This window comes from Trachurus trachurus (assembly GCF_905171665.1).
Source record: "Trachurus trachurus genome assembly, chromosome: 1".
NCBI lineage: Eukaryota > Metazoa > Chordata > Actinopteri > Carangiformes > Carangidae > Trachurus > Trachurus trachurus.
Window position 1 is genome coordinate 17,025,106 of NC_139891.1, and position 22,409 is coordinate 17,047,514.

At 41.8% G+C, this 22,409-nt stretch overlaps 3 protein-coding genes across 3 annotated transcripts in view; 2 read left to right on the top strand and 1 right to left on the bottom strand.

Annotated features, from left to right (window-relative positions):
• Positions 1-237: 237 nt before the first annotated feature.
• Positions 238-3,771, top strand: LOC310994946 (glutamine synthetase-like; the record flags this gene model as incomplete). The annotated part of the gene is made up of 6 exons (XM_083983870.1): positions 238-406; positions 1,673-1,816; positions 1,918-2,064; positions 2,238-2,359; positions 3,108-3,307; positions 3,438-3,771. 6 exons carry the CDS (start codon positions 238-240, stop codon positions 3,769-3,771), a joined length of 1,116 nt encoding a protein of 371 aa, XP_083839996.1.
• A 1,722-nt stretch (positions 3,772-5,493) lies between these two features.
• LOC310994963 (D(1) dopamine receptor-like) lies at positions 5,494-6,870 on the top strand (the record flags this gene model as incomplete). Its single annotated transcript, XM_083983892.1, has 1 exon — positions 5,494-6,870. One exon carries the CDS (start codon positions 5,494-5,496, stop codon positions 6,868-6,870), a length of 1,377 nt encoding a protein of 458 aa, XP_083840018.1.
• A 10,261-nt stretch (positions 6,871-17,131) lies between these two features.
• Positions 17,132-22,409, bottom strand: part of slit2 (slit homolog 2) — a 90,580-nt gene continuing 85,302 nt past the window's right edge. The window contains exons 34-38 of the mRNA XM_083984100.1: positions 21,559-21,689; positions 21,299-21,453; positions 19,884-20,238; positions 18,874-19,088; positions 17,132-17,520 (exon numbers count right to left, since the gene is read on the bottom strand). Coding sequence (XP_083840226.1) covers positions 17,264-17,520; positions 18,874-19,088; positions 19,884-20,238; positions 21,299-21,453; positions 21,559-21,689 — 1,113 coding nt within the window. The 3' untranslated portion in view covers positions 17,132-17,263. The remainder of the gene's footprint in view (positions 17,521-18,873; positions 19,089-19,883; positions 20,239-21,298; positions 21,454-21,558; positions 21,690-22,409) is intronic.

Below are 22,409 nucleotides of genomic sequence, written 5' to 3' on the forward strand. Positions count from 1 at the left end.
GTCAAAACAAAGAGAATGAAAAAGTTCAAGAGTAATGGTATAGTAGGAAAACATTTTTAGTTGTCACACATTGATCAGCAGGCTGGTTAAACCTGACTGAGGGGACAGACCGAGCCCCTCGGGTGACTGCATGCTACAGCAATTAGAATAATGACAGTGCTGAACAGGTTTGAAATGCTTATAAGTTAGAGGAACCGAAGCAGCATCAAAGTAAAAGAGTGCTGTGCTTGGAAGAAGATGTCTGCTGTCTCCGAGAGCCTCTGTCTTCAGAAGATTGTGAAGAACCACTATATGTCTCTGGCCAGTGGCACAGAGTGCCAGGTCACGTATGTGTGGGTTGATGAAGCTAAAGAAAATCTGAAAACTAAAACCAGGACTCTGAACAATGAGCCAGCTGGAATCGAAGGTATGATTTAAGAACTAATGCGTATAATTTCCCTTTGTGGTCTGTGTAGTTTGTACAGTAATGTTAAAGAAGAACTTTGCAAGTCCAGTAACTTTTCCACTGTTTCCCTAAACCTCCATCTAGTCATGTGCATTTGTTTACAATGAAGTGGTAGATAAAATTACGACATGTATATTTGTGTAGTTTAAGCTGTCATAAACAAGAGATAATGGGTTACAGGGCGCATTTGTGTTACGGTGACACCGGGTCAGAGGCTTTGATCTCACTGATCTAACTCTTGTAAGATCTTACATCTTACAAGAGTCTCCAATCTCCCTGGTAACAAGTTCAGCCATTTATTAAACTGTCACAATTACTCCAAAGCTGTTTAATTAAGGTATAAATGTAGCATAAATCTGATAAATGAAATCTGATTGGCCACCCTGTGTGCTCCCCAATGGTCATTGAATTGTGGTAATGTCAATCACTGTGAAAAGCTCTTAACCACTCCTATGTTCACTGTGAAAAGCTATAAGCATTAACTTCTGACTAAGGCTCTTAATCAACTATGTACAGCAAACATCCCAGTGTTCTGTCTAGTAAATAAAGAAAATGGTGTAAGATTGTTATTGTTCTCAATTTCACCATTCGAGTCATGCTTGTTCTGGTTATTCTGTATACATTGACTGTTACCCAAAACACTGAGATGTTTATTGTACAGAGCTGAGCTCTAACTACTGGGTAAGAGTATAAGATATTGCTGTTCATTGTGATAATTTATTATGTTGCTTATTCTGCTTTTTGTTTATGACATAGAGTTTATGATTGATTGATTCCAATCTTAATGTTGAGACTGACAGCGGAAAATGAAAAGGTCATAGGCATCATAGGCGCAGGCATTAGTGCTGCCAAGAAAAGCAAGATGAAGACATACTGTAAACAGTGTGTAACTGTACAGTAGTGCTGTAGTGCTCGGTGTGATTGCCGAATAGCTGTAGGGGCCAGTGCCCAGTCCTTGGGGCAAAATGACATTGTGCATCAGTACAAAAACTGTTTCTATAGTTTCCTCCAACTTTCCGAGCTACAACCAATCACGATTTGTGGCATGCGTGACATAATTTGCAAGCACAGGCACCCGAGCCGATCTGGCAGCCGAACACATCTGGTACCTACACTGGCAGTAGCCCCCGTGGCCCTATCAAAATTTCCCAGAGGGAAATTTTCTAGTTCCTCTTTAACATCTTGCATAACTTATAAATATGGTGCCTATTTTGTCTCTGCTGACAGATATACCAGAGTGGAATACTGTCTGGACTGAGAAATTTGTCGAAGTCAAGCTGGTCCCGGTCCGGATGTTTCGAGATCCGTTCACTCTTGACCCCAATAAGCTGGTGCTGTGTGAAGTCTTTGACTACAAGCACAATCCCGTTGGTAAGTGTGCCGATTACTTTTTTCAGCTACACTTTGAACATGAGAACATAAATGTGGTTGATGTTGTGTGTTTGTGCCTGTTGTTTGATTTTTGAACACAGGGAAGGATCGACGTTCGCAGTGTGTCGAGGTAGAGGAAAAGGTGAAACACTTTGAGCCCTGGTTTGGGATGGAGCAGGAGTACATGCTCTTTGATGTGGATGGAAAGCCCTTTGGCTGGCCTCCCCAAGGAATCTCATCTACAGGAGGTAAAAATATTAGAAGTGGAAAAACACATTGTGTATAGAAAGTGTTATGAAGTCATCTTTATAGTCTGAAATGAAATATGATAGATTGGCAGTAACGGTTCAAATTGTAACTTTGCCTATTATGTGTAACTGTTTACTCATCAATTAATCATTTGTGTGGGTTTTGCTCCTAGTGTCCAATGCTGTCGGCATTAACAAAGTGTATGGAAGAGACATTTGCATGAGTCACTACAGAGCCTGCCTTTATGCTGGTGCGAAAATCTGTGGCACCAATGCAGAAGAATTAGCCTCCCAGGTAAGATCAGGTCTGGCTGGTTTTAAACAATTTTAGCAATTTTACATGCTGTTTGTGTGTGTGAGCGAGCGTACAGTATGTGTGTGTACATTTCCAATATGCAGATTTGCTATTTAGCAATTCATGATAATTATTATGATTCAAGTGTCTGTAGTGTAGACTGGTAGTGCAGTGATTTCCTTTCTGTATCTACACTGTGAGGGGTGCAATAAAGACCAGAATGAAAGGAAGACTTTTTTTTGCCCCACATGTCTGAAATGAGTGGGCTGAAGTTAAAAATGTATAGTCTCACTCCCACCCCTTCTCCTTAACTCAACCAAAATAATTTTTATCCGGCTTCCTTGAAATGTTCTGCTATTCAATAATAATACAACTAATACAATTTATCAAATTTATTTATCAAATCCATAATTTCTTAAGATGTAAGTTTTGCCAATAATACTTCTAGTAAGTAGTAAACCAAGGAGGACAAAACAAAAACAGCAAACCGACTATATAAATACACAGTAAGTAAATAAATGAATAAATAAATAAGAGATAAACTGCAAGCTTTCTCTTACAGTGAACATTTTTTGAATATTTTGCTCTAAACTAATAAATGCCAGGTAGATCAATAAATAAAAAACAACAACAATCTGAAATCAAAATTGAAAAATCTAAATCATGATTAAAATTTGATTAATTGCCCAGCCCTAGCTTAAAGCCCCATGCAAATTACACTCAGTTGATTGTTGTCTGATTGTGACAGTGGGAGTTCCAGGTCGGCCCGTGTGAGGGGGCTGAGATGGGGGATCATCTGTGGATGTCCCGCTACATCCTGCACCGAGTCTGTGAGGACTTTGGGGTTGTTGCCTCTTTGGATGTTCAACCCATTAAGGGAAACAGTAACACATCAGGCTGTCACATCAACTTTAGCACCAAGGAGATGAGGAGCGAAGGGGGACTGAAGTAAGTTTATTCTCTCTCACTCACTCACTCACTCACTCACTCACTCACTCACTCACTCACTCACTCACTCACAATATTTAATGTTCTGAAGATAAATATATGCTGTTTGTTCATCTCTGGGATGTTACAGGCACATAGAAGAAGCCATTACAAAACTGAGCAGGCGTCATTCGCAGCACCTCCGTGTCTACGACCCACACGGCGGCACTGACAACTTGGTTCGCCTCGCTGGTCAGAGCACTACCTCCAGTTACCATGAGTTCTCTGCAGGTACGGCCTGTCGTAACGTCAGTGTTCGTATCCCTGGCCATGTTAGCCACATGGGCTGCGGGTACCTTGAGGACAGACGACCCGCTGCCAACTGCGACCCCTATTCAGTGGTTAGAGCCCTGATCGAAACCTGTTTCCTGGGAGTCACTGACGAAGATGAATGTGAGGAGGAAAAGAAGACCAAGTCGGCCTGAAGAGGGAGGAAATGTATCCAAGACACCACAAAGCACACTTACTGAACTTAACAAGTAGTTAATGCCTCTGTGACATTATTAAGACCCCTGACACTTTTCTTTTCTTTTTTGACAAATTCAAGAGGTTTGTGTTGCAATAATGTAATAATAATAAAAAATGTTACAAATCAATCCAACATCAGGCCTGTTCTTCCTGTAAACACATGGAGTCTGGCCATGTTTATCTGTACACTTGTTGACAAAAGCAAACACACGTGCCTTCCTACATCAGTGTTTCTGGCAGTAATCCTGATGAACTGTTGCAGAAGTAATAGATTTAGTAGCAATGGAACAAGCAGCTTATGGCCTCCGACAAAAATCACACTGGACAACATGAATTGTGCACATATAAATGCACATTAATCAGTTATATTACATGCCCAAGAAAGAGGCATGGGTCTATGATTTAAAAATAGCTCCTCCTCTACAAATGGTTTAGGAAATGGCAACGTTAGAGATACAAATTATTAACAATGAGATTATAATGCAACAGCAGCATTAACTTACATATTAAAGACGTAGACACAAATCTTGATGTGGTTTTCCACGTTTCCATAGATTTTATATTTTTGATCAATAGTTTTTCAATGATCATGATCATTTTTGGAGAAACTTTGAGATTATAATGTATGTGTATTGCACAGCATGTTCAGGCTGGAGTGGACATCATCAGCTTGAGTAGAAGAAGTTGATGATTTTTGCCACAGTTGTAGACAAAGTTATCATCTTTCACACAATGTGCTCAAAAAAAGCAAAAAAGAGACTTACACAGTTTGCTATAAGCCTATATAGAGTATAGCTGGTCCCATCCAGTTGCCCATTGCCCCCCCATTAACTCCTACACAAAATCTGGAGTAGAATTTCCAAGATTGTTCTGATAGCAACTGTGAGACTTTTCCGAGGCACAAAATCTCCCTTATTTAAAATTTTATTTATTTAATAATTCAGTTTTTCCAAATTTCTGCCCCTGTGTCCTGCATCTCTGACACAATAAAAACCAAAAAAGGTAGAGTCACGCTCCGTGCGTCCCAGAGACACACCTCATTTTGACTCTGGGTACCAGACCGTACCAGGAGAACATATTTCATATTTGTTATTTCATCTTAAAAGCTCTCTTGTACATTCACCAACTCTGTTTCTGATTGAGACTATGGTTTGTGGTGGGCTGTTATTTGCTATTGCACCTGTCTCTCTGACCCAGCATTAGGCAGATTTGTTTTCTCTTGTTTGAATCATTGAATTATGTTCTAAAATGTGAAGCACCAGCTTGTTCTGAAAGATCCAGGATTCAGCTCATTCTCACTTTAAACAAGTCCATTCACGTTCTTCTTATGGGAATAGGAGAAATGGGACAAAAGCACTGACATGAGTGAGGGGACATAAAACAAACACGCAGTATGAAACTATATAACCACAGAGATCTCGGCTGAGCACGTTTGCCTCTTGAGATGGCAAACTTCTCTCTGCCCCGTGCGCCTCTCTTGTCAGCCGTGAGTAGCAGCTGGTGGTGCATGTGGTCCCCAGTAAATCTGCTCTGCGCTCAGAGCGGTGGTACAGAGCAGCCAGGACGCGCGGTGAATACGCTCCGACTATTTCGCCCCTTTCGTTTTCAGCGTTAATAGCAGCAATGGATGAAAATCCCATCCTTTATCTTTGACTTATTGTCGAGCGCAGGACCCGGCGATGAATAATACCACCGGCTTGGCACTGGTAGGGGCTGATAGCGAGGAGGAGTTACCGGCACACCGAGCCCTAACGGGATGTGTCCTGGCGCTGCTGATCATTTGGACGCTTTTTGGCAACTTCACCGTGTGCGCAGCTGTTTATCGCTACCGGCACCTGCGCGCCAAAGTTACCAACATCTTCATCGTGTCCCTGGCTCTGTCGGATCTCCTGGTCGCCGTGCTCGTGATGCCGTGGAAAGCAGTGGCCGAAGTTGCCGGTTTCTGGCCGTTCGGCGGGTTCTGCAAAACCTGGCTGGCCTGCGACATCATGTGCTCCACGGCCTCCATCCTCAACCTGTGCGTCATAAGCGTGGACAGATACTGGGCCATCTCCAGCCCGTTCCGCTACGAGAGGAGCATGAACAAGAAAGTGGCTTCCGTTATGATCGGAGTGACCTGGACGGTGTCCGTGGTCATCTCCTTCGTCCCCGTGCAGCTGAACTGGCACAGGGCGGACATCGGGGACGCGACAGCCGGAGACTTGGCGCCTGACGGTCAGGGCATCGACGGCAGCTGTGACTCCAGCCTGAGCCGCACTTACGCCATCTCCTCCTCCCTCATAAGCTTCTACATCCCCGTGGCTATCATGATCGTCACATACACCCGCATCTACAGGATAGCCCAGATGCAGATCCGGATGATATCCTCCCTGGAGCGTGCGGCGGAGCACGCGCAGAACTGTCAATCAGATGTGAACCCTGAACTATGTCCTCACCTGTGCCCGGAAATAAGTGCCAACCCCTATCACTCCCACATCGCCCTCCATGCTGATTCTCAACCCCCCAACCAGTCGCACCGGGAGCTCAGAGTCTCCATCAGAAAAGAGACTAAAGTCCTGAAAACTCTCAGCATCATCATGGGTGTTTTTGTCTGCTGCTGGCTGCCATTCTTTATCCTGAACTGCGCTCTGCCCTTCTGCCCCGGACCAGGGGCCCCGGGGGCGCATCGAGGCCCCCACTGCGTCAGTGAAAAAACATTTGACGTCTTCGTGTGGATCGGCTGGAGCAATTCATCTCTCAACCCGGTCATCTATGCGTTTAACGCGGATTTCAGAGACGCCTTTCTGCGCTTGCTGCGCTGCAGCGGACGGGGCTGCTGGGCCGCCGTGAGCGCCGCGGTGGAGACGGCGCTGGCGAGCCACGAGGCCGGGAACCTGAAGCAGGAGAGCCCGCTGACCGCGAAGCTGGGCGTCTCATGCGCCACGAACACCAGGGGAAGTCAGGACAGCGGGAACACCACGGTGACTGTGTGTTACCACAGAGCTACAGCGTCGGAGCAGGTGATGGACACTGAAGAAAGCAACGACACAGACAGACTGGGGCAGATACCGATATGAGAGACGCACTCATAGGATAGGAGGGGTCAGGGAGCAGGTCAAACATCCCACAGGGAGCACACAGTGAAGTTCAGGGACTAACAAAAAAACATAAAAAGAAAAGGGAAAGGTGACAACTGCACCGCACACCCAGTGCATATGGTAAAAACCTTTCTGTCTTACGGATGTTTTTACATGAACATAACCACAAGTCTGGATAACTGTGGAGCTATTACTTCCTATTTATCTTTGAGCTATTCATAGCCTCATTTTTGTTTGTACCCCACAAAGTGTTTTGGCTCAAAATGTGTTGTATGAAATGTATTTTATAGTAGTAGTTTGAAAAACTCAGTGAGGACTACCTCTCCTTTTTTTAAATATATATATATAATTGATCTATATGAGATATATATAGGTACAGTGAGGCCCTACAGTGAGAGGAGGCTCAGTTGGACAGTTTTCACAATTGGTTATCTGTAACCTCAGCAAAATGATCAAAGGCAACTTCATTGCTGCTGTGAGAAGCAGTCACATATGACGACAAAGGTGCGAGGCAGATGCCTGCGGTCAAGCAAGCCGGGGCTGGTGTATATGTTTCTCACTCTGTGTTAGATTAGATTAGATGTTGTACATGGATGATAAAACACCTTGAATTCACAGTGCTGAAGTAACTCTGGGCAAATTCTTAGATGAAGCTAAACATCAAACGTGAAAGTGAAATTATCTCACTTAACACTAAACGTTTGGATCTACCAGCGAGGGACATGGTTATGCAGTTTAGCCATTCAAAGCCAAATCACTGGCTTTGCTCTCTCTCTCTCTTACCCCATCACGGAAAGAGAGCTACCAGAGGTCAGGATTTCTCTGAATCTCTAGAAATGGGATTATGTAAGTAACTCACATTAGCACCCGTCAGCTGTGCATCTTGGTGAACGCAGTGTGCACTCTGTTTCCCCCTCTCTATCTCCTGAAAGAAACAAACATGAATAATTTGTAAAGGTTGTTCCTGTGAAAGATGCCCTGACCAGTGAGAACACAGAGGCTTTTATGGTGACAACCCACAAAAACACAGGATGTGATTATTGTTTATGCAGCCAGGCTGATGGCTGAAGCCTGGAGACCAGATTTACGGCGTCATATCCTCTGTGATGAACTCTCTACTGATTAACATCTGCTCGTTGTTGTTTAATGAGACTTCCTTGTTAGTGTTAAAAATGAACGCGTGTGTTATAACCTCAAGGAGCCACAAGCCTTAATGGAGTCAACAAGAATTAAGAGCTCATCCTGAGCACTAAATATTTTCTTAGTGGTTGTGATTAAATTAAGATTGAATTAAATGGTTTTTTTGGTAAATATACTTATTTGCATTTTTGTTTAGAGTTACACATCGGACATTCTTTGTTTTAATAAAAAGACTCAACTTGCCTAGACTACATCTGTAGGCAAACATGCACTTTTAACAGAAATTAGTGGTTGGTTTACACTTGTTTATCTGAATTTTGAACCTACGTCCTGACAGAGGTTGAATCAAGAAATCACCTTGTTTAATGTGCAGATCTGCAGGTGTGTGTGTGTGTGTGTGTGTGTGTGGGAGTTGGCTCCAATGAAAGTCACTAATATGAATCTTGACAACCATGCTAGATAGCTATGTTTAGAGAAGCGTAATTGCAGCATTAGTTGACAGAAGTCAATATGTTGTCTAATTAGTTTAGCAAAAGAAAGGAGAAATACCCATCATGATTCTGCCCAAGGGTAACAATTTCCACTCAGCTCATATCATTTTTAGCTTTGCAAGGGTTTGGTGCAGAGCTATTGAGAGCACTTACTAAGTAATCCACAGAGAGCAGACTCTACAAATTATTATTTTTTTCACTTGGGATTTTTAACCAATTAAATGATACAGCTATAACATGTTAAGTAGGAAAGCTTTTTTTGGTGCCACCTAACTCTTGGCTAGAAAGCAAAAATAATTAAATGTCCAAAATGTCAAACTGCTTCCCTTTCACTAAATATTGTTAAAACTTGATGTATGATCTGTAGGCACCAGTGATAAAATGTTTGTGCTCATCTTGATTATGCAGGAGCGTGAAGACACAGAAATCGTAGGCTATATACCGTTTGATTGTTTCCAGATGGGAAGCGTGTGTGCGGCCTTATGGTATCCACGACGTAATGGGCTTGTAACCTACATAGAACATCCATCAGCTGTAGGCGGCTCCATCTGTATATAAGAATAGACACCATACCAAAGACGATTAATAAAACAGAGGTCAAATGAATTTTTTAAAGTGTGTTTCCCATTTACAGGAGTTGCATGTAGGTTACTGAGTGAGAAAAGTCACTACAGGCCTGACTGGAACGCAGTTCAGCGAGAAGCGTGCAAGGGTCGTTTCTCTGAGGAATTTAAAAAAAGTGATTACCTCAATTAATACTGACTGACTAATGACTGCCTTTATTATATTCTGTTTTCATCTCATTCTCATGTAGTCCGAAAAGAGCTCAGTGCATTAATATGTCTCCCAGGGTGGTTGTGTTCACCTGGGTTTACTTTTAATGGTAAGATGTAGAGAGAGAGGAGGACTCCCAGAGAGACCAGAGAAGAACCAGTTATCAGCTTACTAACTATCAAACACAGACACAATCATGGACAGTGTTGTGTCGTCGTCACAGATCGTATAATGAGTTGTGTGAGGACAAATCCACAGAGATAAAAGTCAGGACCCCACTCACACGTATACTATATAATGGCTGAATAATGTATTTTCTTCTTCTTCACCCTCTTTATCTTGTAGACACATTTGAACAACAGCTTTAGCAGAACTGAACATTCGTGTAGATTCGTCTGAGAGCAGAATAAATAACATTAACATGTCAGGCACTTCAGTTGTTGCTAGTAGATAAAAGAAAACCACTTGATCAGATTAGTTTTTAAGTTTACAAAGCAGACGATGGTTCCTCCAATCTTCTCACTGATAAGACACAGTTTTGAAAGCCCTGATTTTAGGGACAAAACCTTGGCTGAGCAAATAGAAAGGTTGCCCAAAGAGCACATATCCTCGAAAGTATCCTCATGTTTGGATGTGGACTTACCTCTTTATGTCATACACATAGATATTGGCTAATGGATTTGCTTTACCTCACACAGACTGTCTTTTCTCCTTTGATCCAGTTTGTGAAGTCTTTCCATCTGAAAGACCTAATCCCCTCTGGTCCCTGTGGGGACATGGGATCAGGTTGTTGCTGCGGTTCCTGCAGTAATCCTGGTTCTCCAGAGGGAGACGTCCCCGGTCTCAGCATTACTGCAGATATATGAAGAACATTTCACACAGATTTAGTTCTCTTATATAAATGATGAAATCCTTTATGTTAAGAATAGACAGACCATGTCTGAAAACGGAACATTTTGTGTTTTTTATGTTTTATTTATGAGTGTGTGTACTCAAGTCAATGAATCTGAATTATTTCTGGCAGAAAAATGAATTAGGTCAGATAAGATGAGCAAACCAGACAAGACTGGGAAAGGCAAAAAGGAGAGGCGGGAGGGAGGGTGAGCACATGCGTATGAGTCTGTGTGTGTGTGTGTGTGTTAGACGGAGTGTGAAGTATAAAAGAGGACAGAGGATACACGAGAATTCAAGAGAGAAATATGGAGATTGGTAGGGTCAGGGGAAATGCAGGTTCATAAAAAGGTTACAGTTAAACCCTAAATAAGACAAAACAGTTACACAATCATTAACCCCTTCAAACCTGGTGTCTACTTTATTGGACATTCATAATCACTGCTACACATATTTATGAATGTATAAATATGTGATAGTTGCAAGAGGACTGCATGGCATGTAGACCATTTGCATTTTTGAATAACATTTCACTTATATAGGCCCTTAACAACCATTTGCACTACATCTGAGATGCCACCAGATGAGTTGCTCAACATCTACACCATGTAAGTATTATCTAATGAACTTAGACATTGGACCTGATTGAGGATGTGTATGTTTTTGGTTTTCAAGACAAATTGAGACAAATCAGTCATATGTGTTGTTTTCTATACGACAAACTATAAAACAACAGATCGTAGGGCTACCAATGACCACCCCATATTAACGTATAGTATACAAGGATAAAACAACCACCATTGGGAAATCCATTGCAATGTTAATAACACTTAACTGTATACTATAACTTTTGTTATTGGCTCATTTCTACAGAGAGTATTGGGTGACGAAAAAACTGAGTGGAAAAAAAGGAGATCTGAAAAAAAAGAATATGTACAAACGTGTGAAAAGGCAAGAAAAAAACAGAGTTAATCATCAACTTCAAGGAAAGAACAGATCAGATAAAAATCAGGGTGGCGGTGGCCAAATTCACTAATGTAACAGACATGTTACAGACTAGATGAGATAAAGGAAGACAATGAACACGTTTACATGGACGGCAGTGATCAGACTATTGACCTCATTCAGAAATACGACAATATTCTGATTACATGAGTTGCTTTTATAATATTCCTCTCATGTTCTCATTTTACATGTTATAGAGCATGGATCGATCAATGATAATGACACATGTCCATAGACTTACGTCACTGTCTGACTTTCCCTCCAAAACATTACAATACAGTTCGTTATGGTACCATATGCGGTTTTGGGTGTTTCATATTTAATTTTTTCCAAGGCCTCCAACTGCAGTTAGGCCTACTTATTTGTCCACATAGACGACTGCGCTGTCTCCAACAATGGGCCTATTCAGTGCTTTCATTCTGCAACATTATACCACTACAAACTCAGAGGTACTGTACTGGATGCGAGTATGAATTAAGGACTGTCGGGAGAGAAATGTAGCCAAATGGAATTTGGTGACCAAAAATTGGATTTTGCTCTTTGAAGCCATGCCAAGAAACCAACTTGGCATATGAAGAATTAATCAAAGACATACACACAAAGCACAAGTGAAAATGGATTCCATCCAAATAGACAGATACAATATCCATCCCCTCTGGGAAACTCAAATGTCTTATGCGCAAAATAAAATAGAATTGAAAATAAGCAGATTGTAGATTCGAATTAAAACAAGACTGACAGGCAAATCAAAAGATTATTGATATTGATGACGGTCAGCTATATTTGTATAGCACATTTTACATACAGTACATGAACTGCGTATCAAAATATAAAATTTGAAATTTGTTACGGCCCATTTGTCCAGGGGCTCTAAGAAATAACATAATTGAATGAAAAACTCTCAGTAGCGAAAGAAACCAAACAATTTATTTATAATCTCGCAGCACTTCAAAGCACAATAAATGAGTGGAAAATTATTAAATAAGGTGGACTGTTGTAGCTGGAGAGTACGACAGGTTCTTCCTGCAAAAACTTGTGCATCTCTAACCTGTACTCACTGCTGCCTCTGATCTAATTGGATTGCCATATAAGTTTTTGCTGACGCCTTTAATCACTCAGCAAAGATAGAAATCTATTCAGTTTTCTCCACCACATAAAAGTGGGCTCCAAAGTGGCTCCACTATGGCCATGCAGTTGTCTATCAATGAGACCTTGACTTGATTAACGAAATACAACTAAATGCTTTGCAGAGTGAACAGACATAGCCTACCAGACACACCTACTGTACATGTAGCCTACAGGACAGCTGAGTGACATCCTTTTGTTCAGTTCATAGAAGAAACAATATTGAGAAAAGTTGGATAGATTTGTTTATAAAAGCTTCTGCTCTCATCATTATTTATTCATATTTGAAAAGTGTATAATTAGTATGAACTGAATAAATTCAAGAGAGTGTGATGTAGGCCCACATGTGACGTTAGGACCTGACTTGAGGCCTTCCTGCTTTGAGACCCACCTCTGGTAAACAGTAAATTAACTAACACTGCCATACAGGCGGCGGCTAATTTGTAAAACAGAAAGGTAACATAGTAAAACTATCAAGTTACTCACTGTTTGAAGAGAAGGAAATTATCTGGGTTCAAGTGCAGACGTTGAGCAGCTGGTGAGACTTTAGCTTTAGCCCACATCTCCCCTGAGTTTGGTGAACTTCCGGGATCAATAAGTGAAATGTTTTCCCCTTGGCCTTGTGCGTAACATAGCCTTATTAGCCTACGTCTCAAATACTGTGTAGCCTATAAAAAGGCACGTCTACGTGAATAATAAGGTAGCTACTAGCTACACAGCAAAACACACACTAAACCACAACAGGCTAATCGGCACAAAAGCGTGTGAGCCAGTTACAAAGTCAGCTTGGTCACATGGACACTAAAGCCCTTCTTTGAGTGATTGTTTAAACTAGAAAAGCAAACTATTTAAATGCAAAATCAATTTAAGCCAATTGTTTACCATAAAATGCTCCATATGTTAGGTTTTGAACAAATAATTTGAGATTCAGGTTTAGCCTATGCTTCACCAATATTCCCCTGGTTTTGGTCTAAAAGTGAGGTTTGTAATTAAAAAAGACAACAGCAGGTGGAGTCATTGAACTGCATAAACAAGTAACTGGGGTTGTTAGAAAGATTTCTTTTCTGTGTATTTTGGGGGCTCTTTATTACAGACAATATAAAACATGGTAGCCTAGTAAAGGAAACAGGGATGTCTCCATTTTCATTTCTGAACTCTGAACTTTCTTACCCAGTCTGTGGCTATGTTTGTCCCTAATAATCAGAGGTGGGAGAAAGTCCCTATGTTGCAAGTCCAAGTAGAGTCTCAAGTCTTTGCTCTCAAGTCTCGAGTAGAGTCTCAAGTCTTTGCTCTCAAGTCCCAAGTCAAGTCCAAGTCCTAAGATTTTTGTTTCAAGTCCCAACCAAGTCCTAAGATTTTTGTTTCAAGTCCCAACCAAGTCCTAAGATTTTTTTTCAAGTCCCAATCAAGTCCTAAGATTTTTTTTCGAGTCCCAACCAAGTCCTAAGATTTTTGTTTCAAGTCCCAAACAAATCGATTATAATTAATGATAAGTAAAGATCATGACCACGCCTCAATTGTTAAGTTGTTTATATTTTATTGTTAATGTTCTGCCACTTATTCATCTATTTATTTTTATTAATATTCTATTGTGATATGCTTTGTCAATATAAGCACTGCCTTCTCATGCCAATAAAGCTATTTAAAATTGACGTACAGTAACACGCCAGAAATCTTGTGTGATCAAATGTGATCTGACGTAGTCTGTTGATGGTAGCCATGGTGCATGGATGTATTATATAGATCCATGCCATGGAGCCGTTAGCCACACTGGTTTGTTATGCTACGTGTGCTGCAGTCAGCTGCTTCTTTATTGGTTACATTAAATTTCACGTCACATTCCGCAGAGCCGGTGACTCGAGATTGTCGGCTTCCCCCACACACAAGCCGACTTTTGATCCAAACGGTCACGATTGTTGCGACCAACAATCGTAAATACTGGACATGTTCAATATTTACGATTGTCGCCGCCGACCGTTTTACGAGCCGATCGTTGGGAGAATTTAAATCTTAACACACCACACACCACAGGATAATCTCATAAAATACTCTTAAGAGCCAAGATAATCGGGCGATTTTTGTCTTTGGTCTGAAGGGGGAAAATCGGGGCAAAATCAGCCAGATTATCTTTATGTGTGTGGTAGGAATTAGTGTGTTGGCATTAATTATACAGCCAAGACTGATAACAGGAGTGGGTTCTATATAGAATGTCTATGGCTGGCTGCTGCAGTATAACATTGATGTGACACTTTTTTAAATATTTTAATATTTGTGCTTGCTGCATGTGACTTGACTTGAATTCAAGTCAAGAGGGTTAAGTCCAAGTAGAGTCTCAAGTCTTTGCTCTCAAGTCCAAGTAGAGTCTCAAGTCTTTGGCATCAAGTCCCAAGCGAGTCCAAGTCTTTTTTTGATTTGATCAAGCAAGTCTTAAGTCATCAAAATCGGGACTCGAGTCCAAGTCAAGTCTCAAGTCTCAAGTCCAAGTCCACACCTCTGCTAATAATAATGTCAATTTTTAATAACAAGTCAGTATGATATAGTGTTGTTTATGGTCACTGGGGCTTTTGGGAACTGAAAACTCAAACATGTCCAAATATTGCATTTGTTCGGGACTAGATGCACATTTAATGGACCTGTAGCCTATAAGAGATGAAGGTCTTTAGCAGAATTAGTAGGACGGTGGTGCACATGAATAAACTATATCAGGTCTTGGCTACAGAGACAATCGTTTTCATTGGATCAATTCATTCTATATTTTGTTCTTTTCATGGGATGAAATGACCATAAGAAATACAGAATATGACCAGACATCTCTCAAATAAATAGCTGCTAACTTCATGATGTATGCAACTTATGTCACTTTACACTAAATATATCAATAATATGACTGTACTTTATTGGTATAACGAGTTAATTGTAGGTTTCAATCTTTTTGCAAACAGGTAGAAATTAGGTAGAAATAGAATATCAGACTTACCCTTTAACATACAGTAGCGGGGCTGGACAATGGCGGTCTTGTACCTGCAGTGTATAGTATGTGTGCTCATAAATAGCTCACAAGTCTGTCAAGTCCATGTGGATCAGCATTTCTGTTGAGGACAAAAATGCCACCCAAATAGTTTAAAACTCTGAGAAGAGGAAAGTGTAAAGATAAAGACAAATACACAATACAGTTTTCTGAATTATCCTAAAGAATGATGGAAGGTTACTGTTGTGTTTCAAAACTTTATTAGTCATTCTCTTCAGTATAGCACGGGGGAACATTTTGGACTTTGACTCTTAGTGTGACAAAAAAAGGCAAAGGTGAGAAGTGAGGTAAATATTGTGTTTAATAAACAAACATCAGTCAGGGAACTGACATTAGTCCGGGGATGGAGAAGGGGAGGGGGGAATATAAAGCACAATGCACATGTGTGGAGGTGGGGTGGGGGTGGGGGACATATTTATCTCAAGGTGCCCCCCGTACAGTAGGAGCAGGAAGTTCTATATAACATACAGATCAGGATCCAAGTCTACGGTACAAAAACTTAGCAGCAACATGTTAACATCGGAGACCAAGGGGCTAACAAAGTAGTTTCATTTAGAAAAAGTCACAGTATTCTTAAAGCATAAATTTGTTAAAAAGGTAAAAACAGTTCTAAGCATCCTCTAGGGTCAATGCTACTCACAAGATCTGTGTGTGAAATACATAGGTAGGGAAATTATCTATACATTTATACTCTAATATAAAGACCTTCTGGTAATGGCACAGTACAAACTCTCAGGAAACGCGACAAAAATATACAATGTCTTCACGTCACATTTGCAGATTAAAATGTAACTAAGGTCTCTGGCAAGCACAATAGTTTCAGTGATCAAAAAACAACTTCTCTTCAACCAAAATAAAGGACACCATTTTGTTAGTTCAGCTATCCTGACAGATTATGCCTTTTTAATACAAAAATAAGGACAAATATAAATTAATATATATTAAAAGAATCAGATTGATACATGGGGGATCTACAGAATAAGCACAGGTATTTATGATACAATAAATACTTGTCATTCTTGACTGGGGGGGAGATAAACAGAGAGTAGTGTATTTAACCTGGCAGGTAATATGTTTAACTCTTCTACAGGTGAGAGCATACAGTATGTATGTGCATGTGTGTTTGTGTGTGTGTGTGTTGTTCAGTAGCTGTATAAAATACCACAAGTTTGAGCACAGCTGTGTGTAGGATCGTGCACACAGTCTCGGAGGGTTCAGGAGGTCTGTTAGGGGAGACTGCACACTACAGTGGTGGTTTCTCGTGTTGTAGGGGGTTATCACTGCCCGCCCTCTCCCATGCTTTAATGCAGCTCCTCCTAGTGGTGAGTCTGTGGTACTACCAGTTAAGGTTACTCCTAAAACACACAACTCACATACAGGAAGCAGGAAGTCTACGGGAAGCGGTCGGCCGTCAGTGACCGGTCAGTCCTCCAGGGAAGAGACAGTGTGGCACACCATTGGAGTCATCATGACCAACAAAAAGAAGTAGATGTAAGGAAAAGTCAACGCTTGTGTTTTTTTTTTGTCTTTTTCTCCACTTCATAATAAAAAATAAGTCTGTTTTTGTACTTTACAATACAATTCAACATCCCCACCGAGGAAGCATCAATCATCAGTCCAGCACTGACAGGAAAAGAAACTTTTTTTTTTTTTTTAGACGTTTCTCTTGTTTTTTTTTTTGACTTTTTTCAGGGTTTTTAAAAAAAACAAACAACAGGATTGGTGGGGGGTGGGGAGGGGGCTGTAAAAGGGGTGGGGTGGGGGGGCTGTAGAGGGGGGAGGGTTTTCGCAGGAAGAATCGGGATCTCGGACAATGAGGGACGAGGATCAAGTAAGGCGGGCAGGAACACAGAACATATCTGGAGAGGAGGAAATCTGCCGAGGGTATTGTCTTTTTTTTCTTTCTTTTTTAAAATTTTTACGAGGAGCACTTTGTACAGCCGCACTTGACCACTTTCTCTACTTCCTGGACAAACGAAGAGCCGTCAGTGCACTGGAAGGTGTATTTCCTGCGTTTGCTGCGGAGGGGGGTGCAGCAGGTGCCCTGTCCTTCTGCTCCCCCCGGGCAGCTGCCCCGACACTCTAGACGGGAGACCTTCTCCTGGGTTTGGCACGCCGCGTAGCCTTGCTGTCTCTGGTAGAAATCTCGGATCCGTTCCCCTCGGCAGGCCACCTCTGTAGGAACGAGTGAACAGAAAGGTTACCACAAAATTATCCACAGTTTTAGCAGCTGAGATTCTGAAGCCACAAGGACAGTCTGACAAAAGTGATGATGGGAACAACACGGTGGCTCTATGGAGGTTAAAGAAGATGATAGCAAGAGGAGTCAGATTGATATATAGGTGAGGAAATGAACCAGATGTTCTGCCAACTAGTTAGTCCTTGCTAAAAAATTAGTACAAACCCACAATCCAAAGACATGCACGCTAGGTTGATTGGCAACTCTACAGTAAAATGCCCATAGGTGTGAATGTGAGTGAGTGAGCGTTATTGGTGACCCGTCCAGGGTGTGTCCCGCCTTCGCCCTGGGATTGGCTCTAGCCCCCACTTGTGACCCTGTGCGGATAAGTGGTATAGTGGGTAGATGGATGGATGGAAGGATGGAATCAATGTGTAACTGTCCTCTCCATCTCTCATAAAGAGCAGTGCACAGCTGCTTGCCTGAGCTTTTCTATGGTAACCACCTGGGACTGTTTCCATGCAGTGGAACTGGGCCTCAGGGCACGATGACTGATGACACACTACATAAATCCTTCGACTAAAACAAGCAAATGTATCAGATTTATCGAGTATGGAAAAATGTCAAATGCCAAATCAAGACTAAGTGCCTTAAAAAATTATTTGGGGGCAGTTTTATGTCTTCGTCAGAGAATCGAACCGGTGACCTGACCACTGACCACCTCTAAAAATGTTTAATACTGCACTTTGCAAGATTTTTGTAGATACAAAGAAAAGAAGAAAAAAATGAATTTATTCTCCTACAGTAAAATATTGTCACTTTTTTTTAATTGCCCCTTTTGCAGTAAGCTATTTGACAGAGCAGCTTTAGCTACACATTGCATGGGGTGAAAACAAGGTGAGGTGGAGACAGTGAGTAGAGGTATTTTGGGCTGCACTGGAGATGAACCAAGAGGGAAAAAAAATCAGATAAAGGAGGAAGACAGGAAAATGTGACCAGGCAGTCTCACCTGAGTAACTCCCCGTGTGGGATTAAGAGGAGGCTCAGGAGATGCTGAGTTGAAAAAGCAGCGGGGTTAGGAGTGTTAAGAGCAGAGACATAAAACACTGTTAGATACACACACACATACACGCTGCTGCTGAGAGAGTTTAAAAGACTTTACAAGTAACACAGAACAAAGCTGAAGCGTGGAAGAGGTTCTGTTGAGAGAAACACACTAGATTCAAAAGTTTGAACAGCGACAGATATTATTAATAAAATTGTGAGAAAGTTAGTGATAATTTCCACACACAGACAAACCCTTACAACACACCCCTTTCCAAAGAAGCCTCCATCCATGTGTGTCTTACCTCTGTCACACGCCTCCCCTGTATATCCGCTGTTGCACTCGCAGTACGCTTTACCCAGGCCCGACACTCTGCATTTGCCATGTTTGCAGCGGGACTGACTGCAGGGGTTCGATGCATCCTGGTCCTGCTCATCACAGAGAACGCCCACAAATCCAGGCTGGCAGCGGCAGGAGTAGGAGTAGGAGTTGATTGGAAGGCAGGTACCATGGACACACCTGTACATGGAGGAGGGAGGGACAAGGAAGATGAAGATGTGGACAGATCTTTCTAGTTGATTCAAAAGCCTGAAACACTTGGGGCGGTGCGTGGCGCAGTGGTTAAGGCGGCCGCCCCATGTAGAGGCTACAGTCCTCAACGCAGGCGTCCCTGGTTCGAATCCCGCGTCCGGCAGACCTTTCCTGCATGTCATTCCCCCTCTCTCTGCCTCCCCCTTTCCTGTCTATCTCACTATGTGCTATAATAAAAGGCAAAAAGCCCAAAAAATATACTTAAAAAAAAAGCCTGAAACACTTGGGCCGGATTCACTCTTTTAAAGGAGACATGTTATGCCCCTTTTCAACCAAATTAAAATAGTTCCTAGGTGTTTTAAATACATGTTTGTGACATACTTTGGTCAAAATACCTACATACTTTGGTCAACATCACAGCTCTCTTTTCATTTGCCCAAGTCAGCCCTGTTCAGAACGACTGGTTTCAGTGCCTGTCCCTTCAAATGCAAATGAACTACTGCTTGCCCCGCCCCGCCCCCTCTATCGGTACTCACAGGTGCAGTAGGGGTGGTAATTCAAAAACTAATGACATCATTGTCAGACAACCGAGGGAACAGCTCGTAAAACCACATGGATTTCAACCTAGGGAGCCTGCACATTACAGATTTCTTTGTCAATTCTCACATTTTGGGGGCCGGAAGGCAAGACAAACACCCAAATATATGTTTAAGAGCCTTCAAAAAGTGATATTTCCATAATATGCCCCCCTTTAAAGTCATACAAACACAAAAACCCACTCACTTATTGCCATCACAGGGGTTGTTAACTTGCTGGTCACACAGTGCTCCCGTCCAGCCTGGGTGGCAGGTGCAGGTGAAGCCTCGGTGCCCCGTCGCATGGCAGTCGCCCTGGACGCAGGCGCCTCTCTGGCACGGCTGGCAGCCCGGCTCCACCCCGTGCCCCAGCCACTGTCTGGTGGTGCTCTGCGAAGTCCCCGAGCCCGGAGCACCTGGGCCCAGCCCAGCCCCCAAGTCCTGGAGCTTCCCATTAATGTAGAGGTTACGGAGGCAGCCATGGAAGCTGGTGCCGTTACGTCCACCTGAGCCCTGCTGCAGGGAAGACAGACCCCCGGAGGCTGAGGCGCGCTCTGGCATCCCTGGTAAAAGAAAGGAGTGATTAGAGACATAAACACATCACCTAGTATTATCTCAACATATCAGAGGCACATTATAAACAGAAATCAAATATAATTTTTTTGTAGAGCAGCTTTTGAGGTGATGAAGAAACATAGTGATGGAGGAGAGGGCTTAAACAGTAAGACTAGATATTAATTATATCTAGGATTTAGTTTCCAGCTCCTCTTTCCTCTGGCACCATTGACAGGCTTTATCCAGGGAGAAACAACTAAAATGCCCATGACAGAGGATCAAACATGATTATACTAAGGAACACACTATGAAACAGGTCTTGCATATATTCTAGTCCACTGACAGATTTAAGTCCCAGAAACTTACAAATCAGGGATAAACCAACCAGTGAACACACTGTTGAGTTGATCTCTGTGAGCTCCCTCTCTGCTCTCTGCAGTGTTTTGAATAAATCTGAAGTTTATCTTTTTCTTGGGCACTCCCACTGAGAGAGTCTTGCAGTAATCAAGGCAGCCGGTGATAAAAGGGGTTCACATTACCTTTCTGTGATAAATGGCTGTGCTTTGGTAAAAGTTCTGGGATGATTAAAGGTGCTTTTAGTGATATTTCTTCTGAATCTCAAATCTCAAATCAGGATCAAAATCAAGGTTACCTGTTTCTTGTTTGATGTTTTGTGCCAGGGATTGTAATAGATAGAAAAACTTTTGTTTTTTGGCTCTCTGCGTGACTAGATAAAGTAGATCAAATAAAAATGTCCCTCATGTCCCATTATTACATCAGATACTGATAGATATTTATCACACATAACCAATAACAAAGAAGTGAATCATTAAGTAAATCATAAAAAATATTCTATAAAAAACATACATAGTCTTCACAAAGCAAATTATATTCAAATAGAGTTTTTTTTTTTTTTTTTTTTTACATTAAAGCTTTAATGTGAATAAACCAGACAGATGAATTCCGTCAGGAGCTTTCCAATTTTCCTGGTTTCCAATCACATAAGCTGCAGTAAAGTAATGAACTATGTACTGTAATGTGTATTTATGTGGAGTTATAAATTCTTACCTCCCAGGTAAAGTGGAGAATCTATATTGAGTGTGGACTGTTTGTTGATAGAGTTGATGGATTTGGGCGGCCCGCCGTCGATGGACAGAGACAGAGTCTGGTCTGATGCCACCAACTCCACTGCATGAAAACTCCCATCATTCACTGTCTCCACACTGAGAGAGAGAGAGGGGGGAGGTAGAGAGATTTTGTCTAGATATTTGTGTCATCCATCATGTGAATGCGGCCTCACTGACATCTCTGCTTGTGTTAGTATGTACCTGTATATAGCAGAAGGGGGGTAGGACCCAGTGTCATAGCTGACCCTGAGGCGTCCCCTGTACAGCTCCATGGCGATGTGATCGTTGTCTCCTTTGTACAACAACACACCGCTGTCCTCATCTGTAGCGATCTGAAAACACACATATGATGTGTAAATAAAATACAACAAAAAATCTTCATGAAAATCTTTAAATCCATCCAGCACCTTATCTCCTAAAACTCTAACCAGCACTTTTTCTGCACTTCTTTAATACAATCTCCTTGTAATAGATGTAGTACTTAGTATTTACACAAAGATTTGCTCTTGCCCTGAAGCTTACTGATGCCTTTCACCTGTAAGTCACTTTCCTCAGTCGATGTGAGGGTCTAAGGGCAGAGGATGTTGTTATGATGCCATGTAAAGCCCTTTGAGACAAACTGTTTGTAAAAACGGGCTATACAAATAAAATTGCCTTGCCTTTCGATAAAAAGTGTCTGCCTTACCTTATGACCTTACTACCTTATGAACGGTGGTAGAAGAAGTATTATTATTCTATTTAAACCTCAAACACCCTTTTTTTACCCACCCAGCAGCAAAAACAAGCTGCTTAACAGTTGCTGAAATTATTATTCATTTGGATTTGGATTGTGTTTCTGGCCACCAAGCTAATCTTAGTGCAGGAGTCACTTTCTTTCAGCTCTTATTTGGGTCTCCACCTTCTCCTGAGTCAAATATCATGCTCTTTAGCTGCTGTTTGCTCCATTACAATTACAAGCTAGTTGGTGCTGTGCTGTACAGTTTTTTAGCTTTTCACTGAAAATGCTACCACGAGGGCATTGAGAATAAAGATGTGCGCTGCAGCTGGACAGT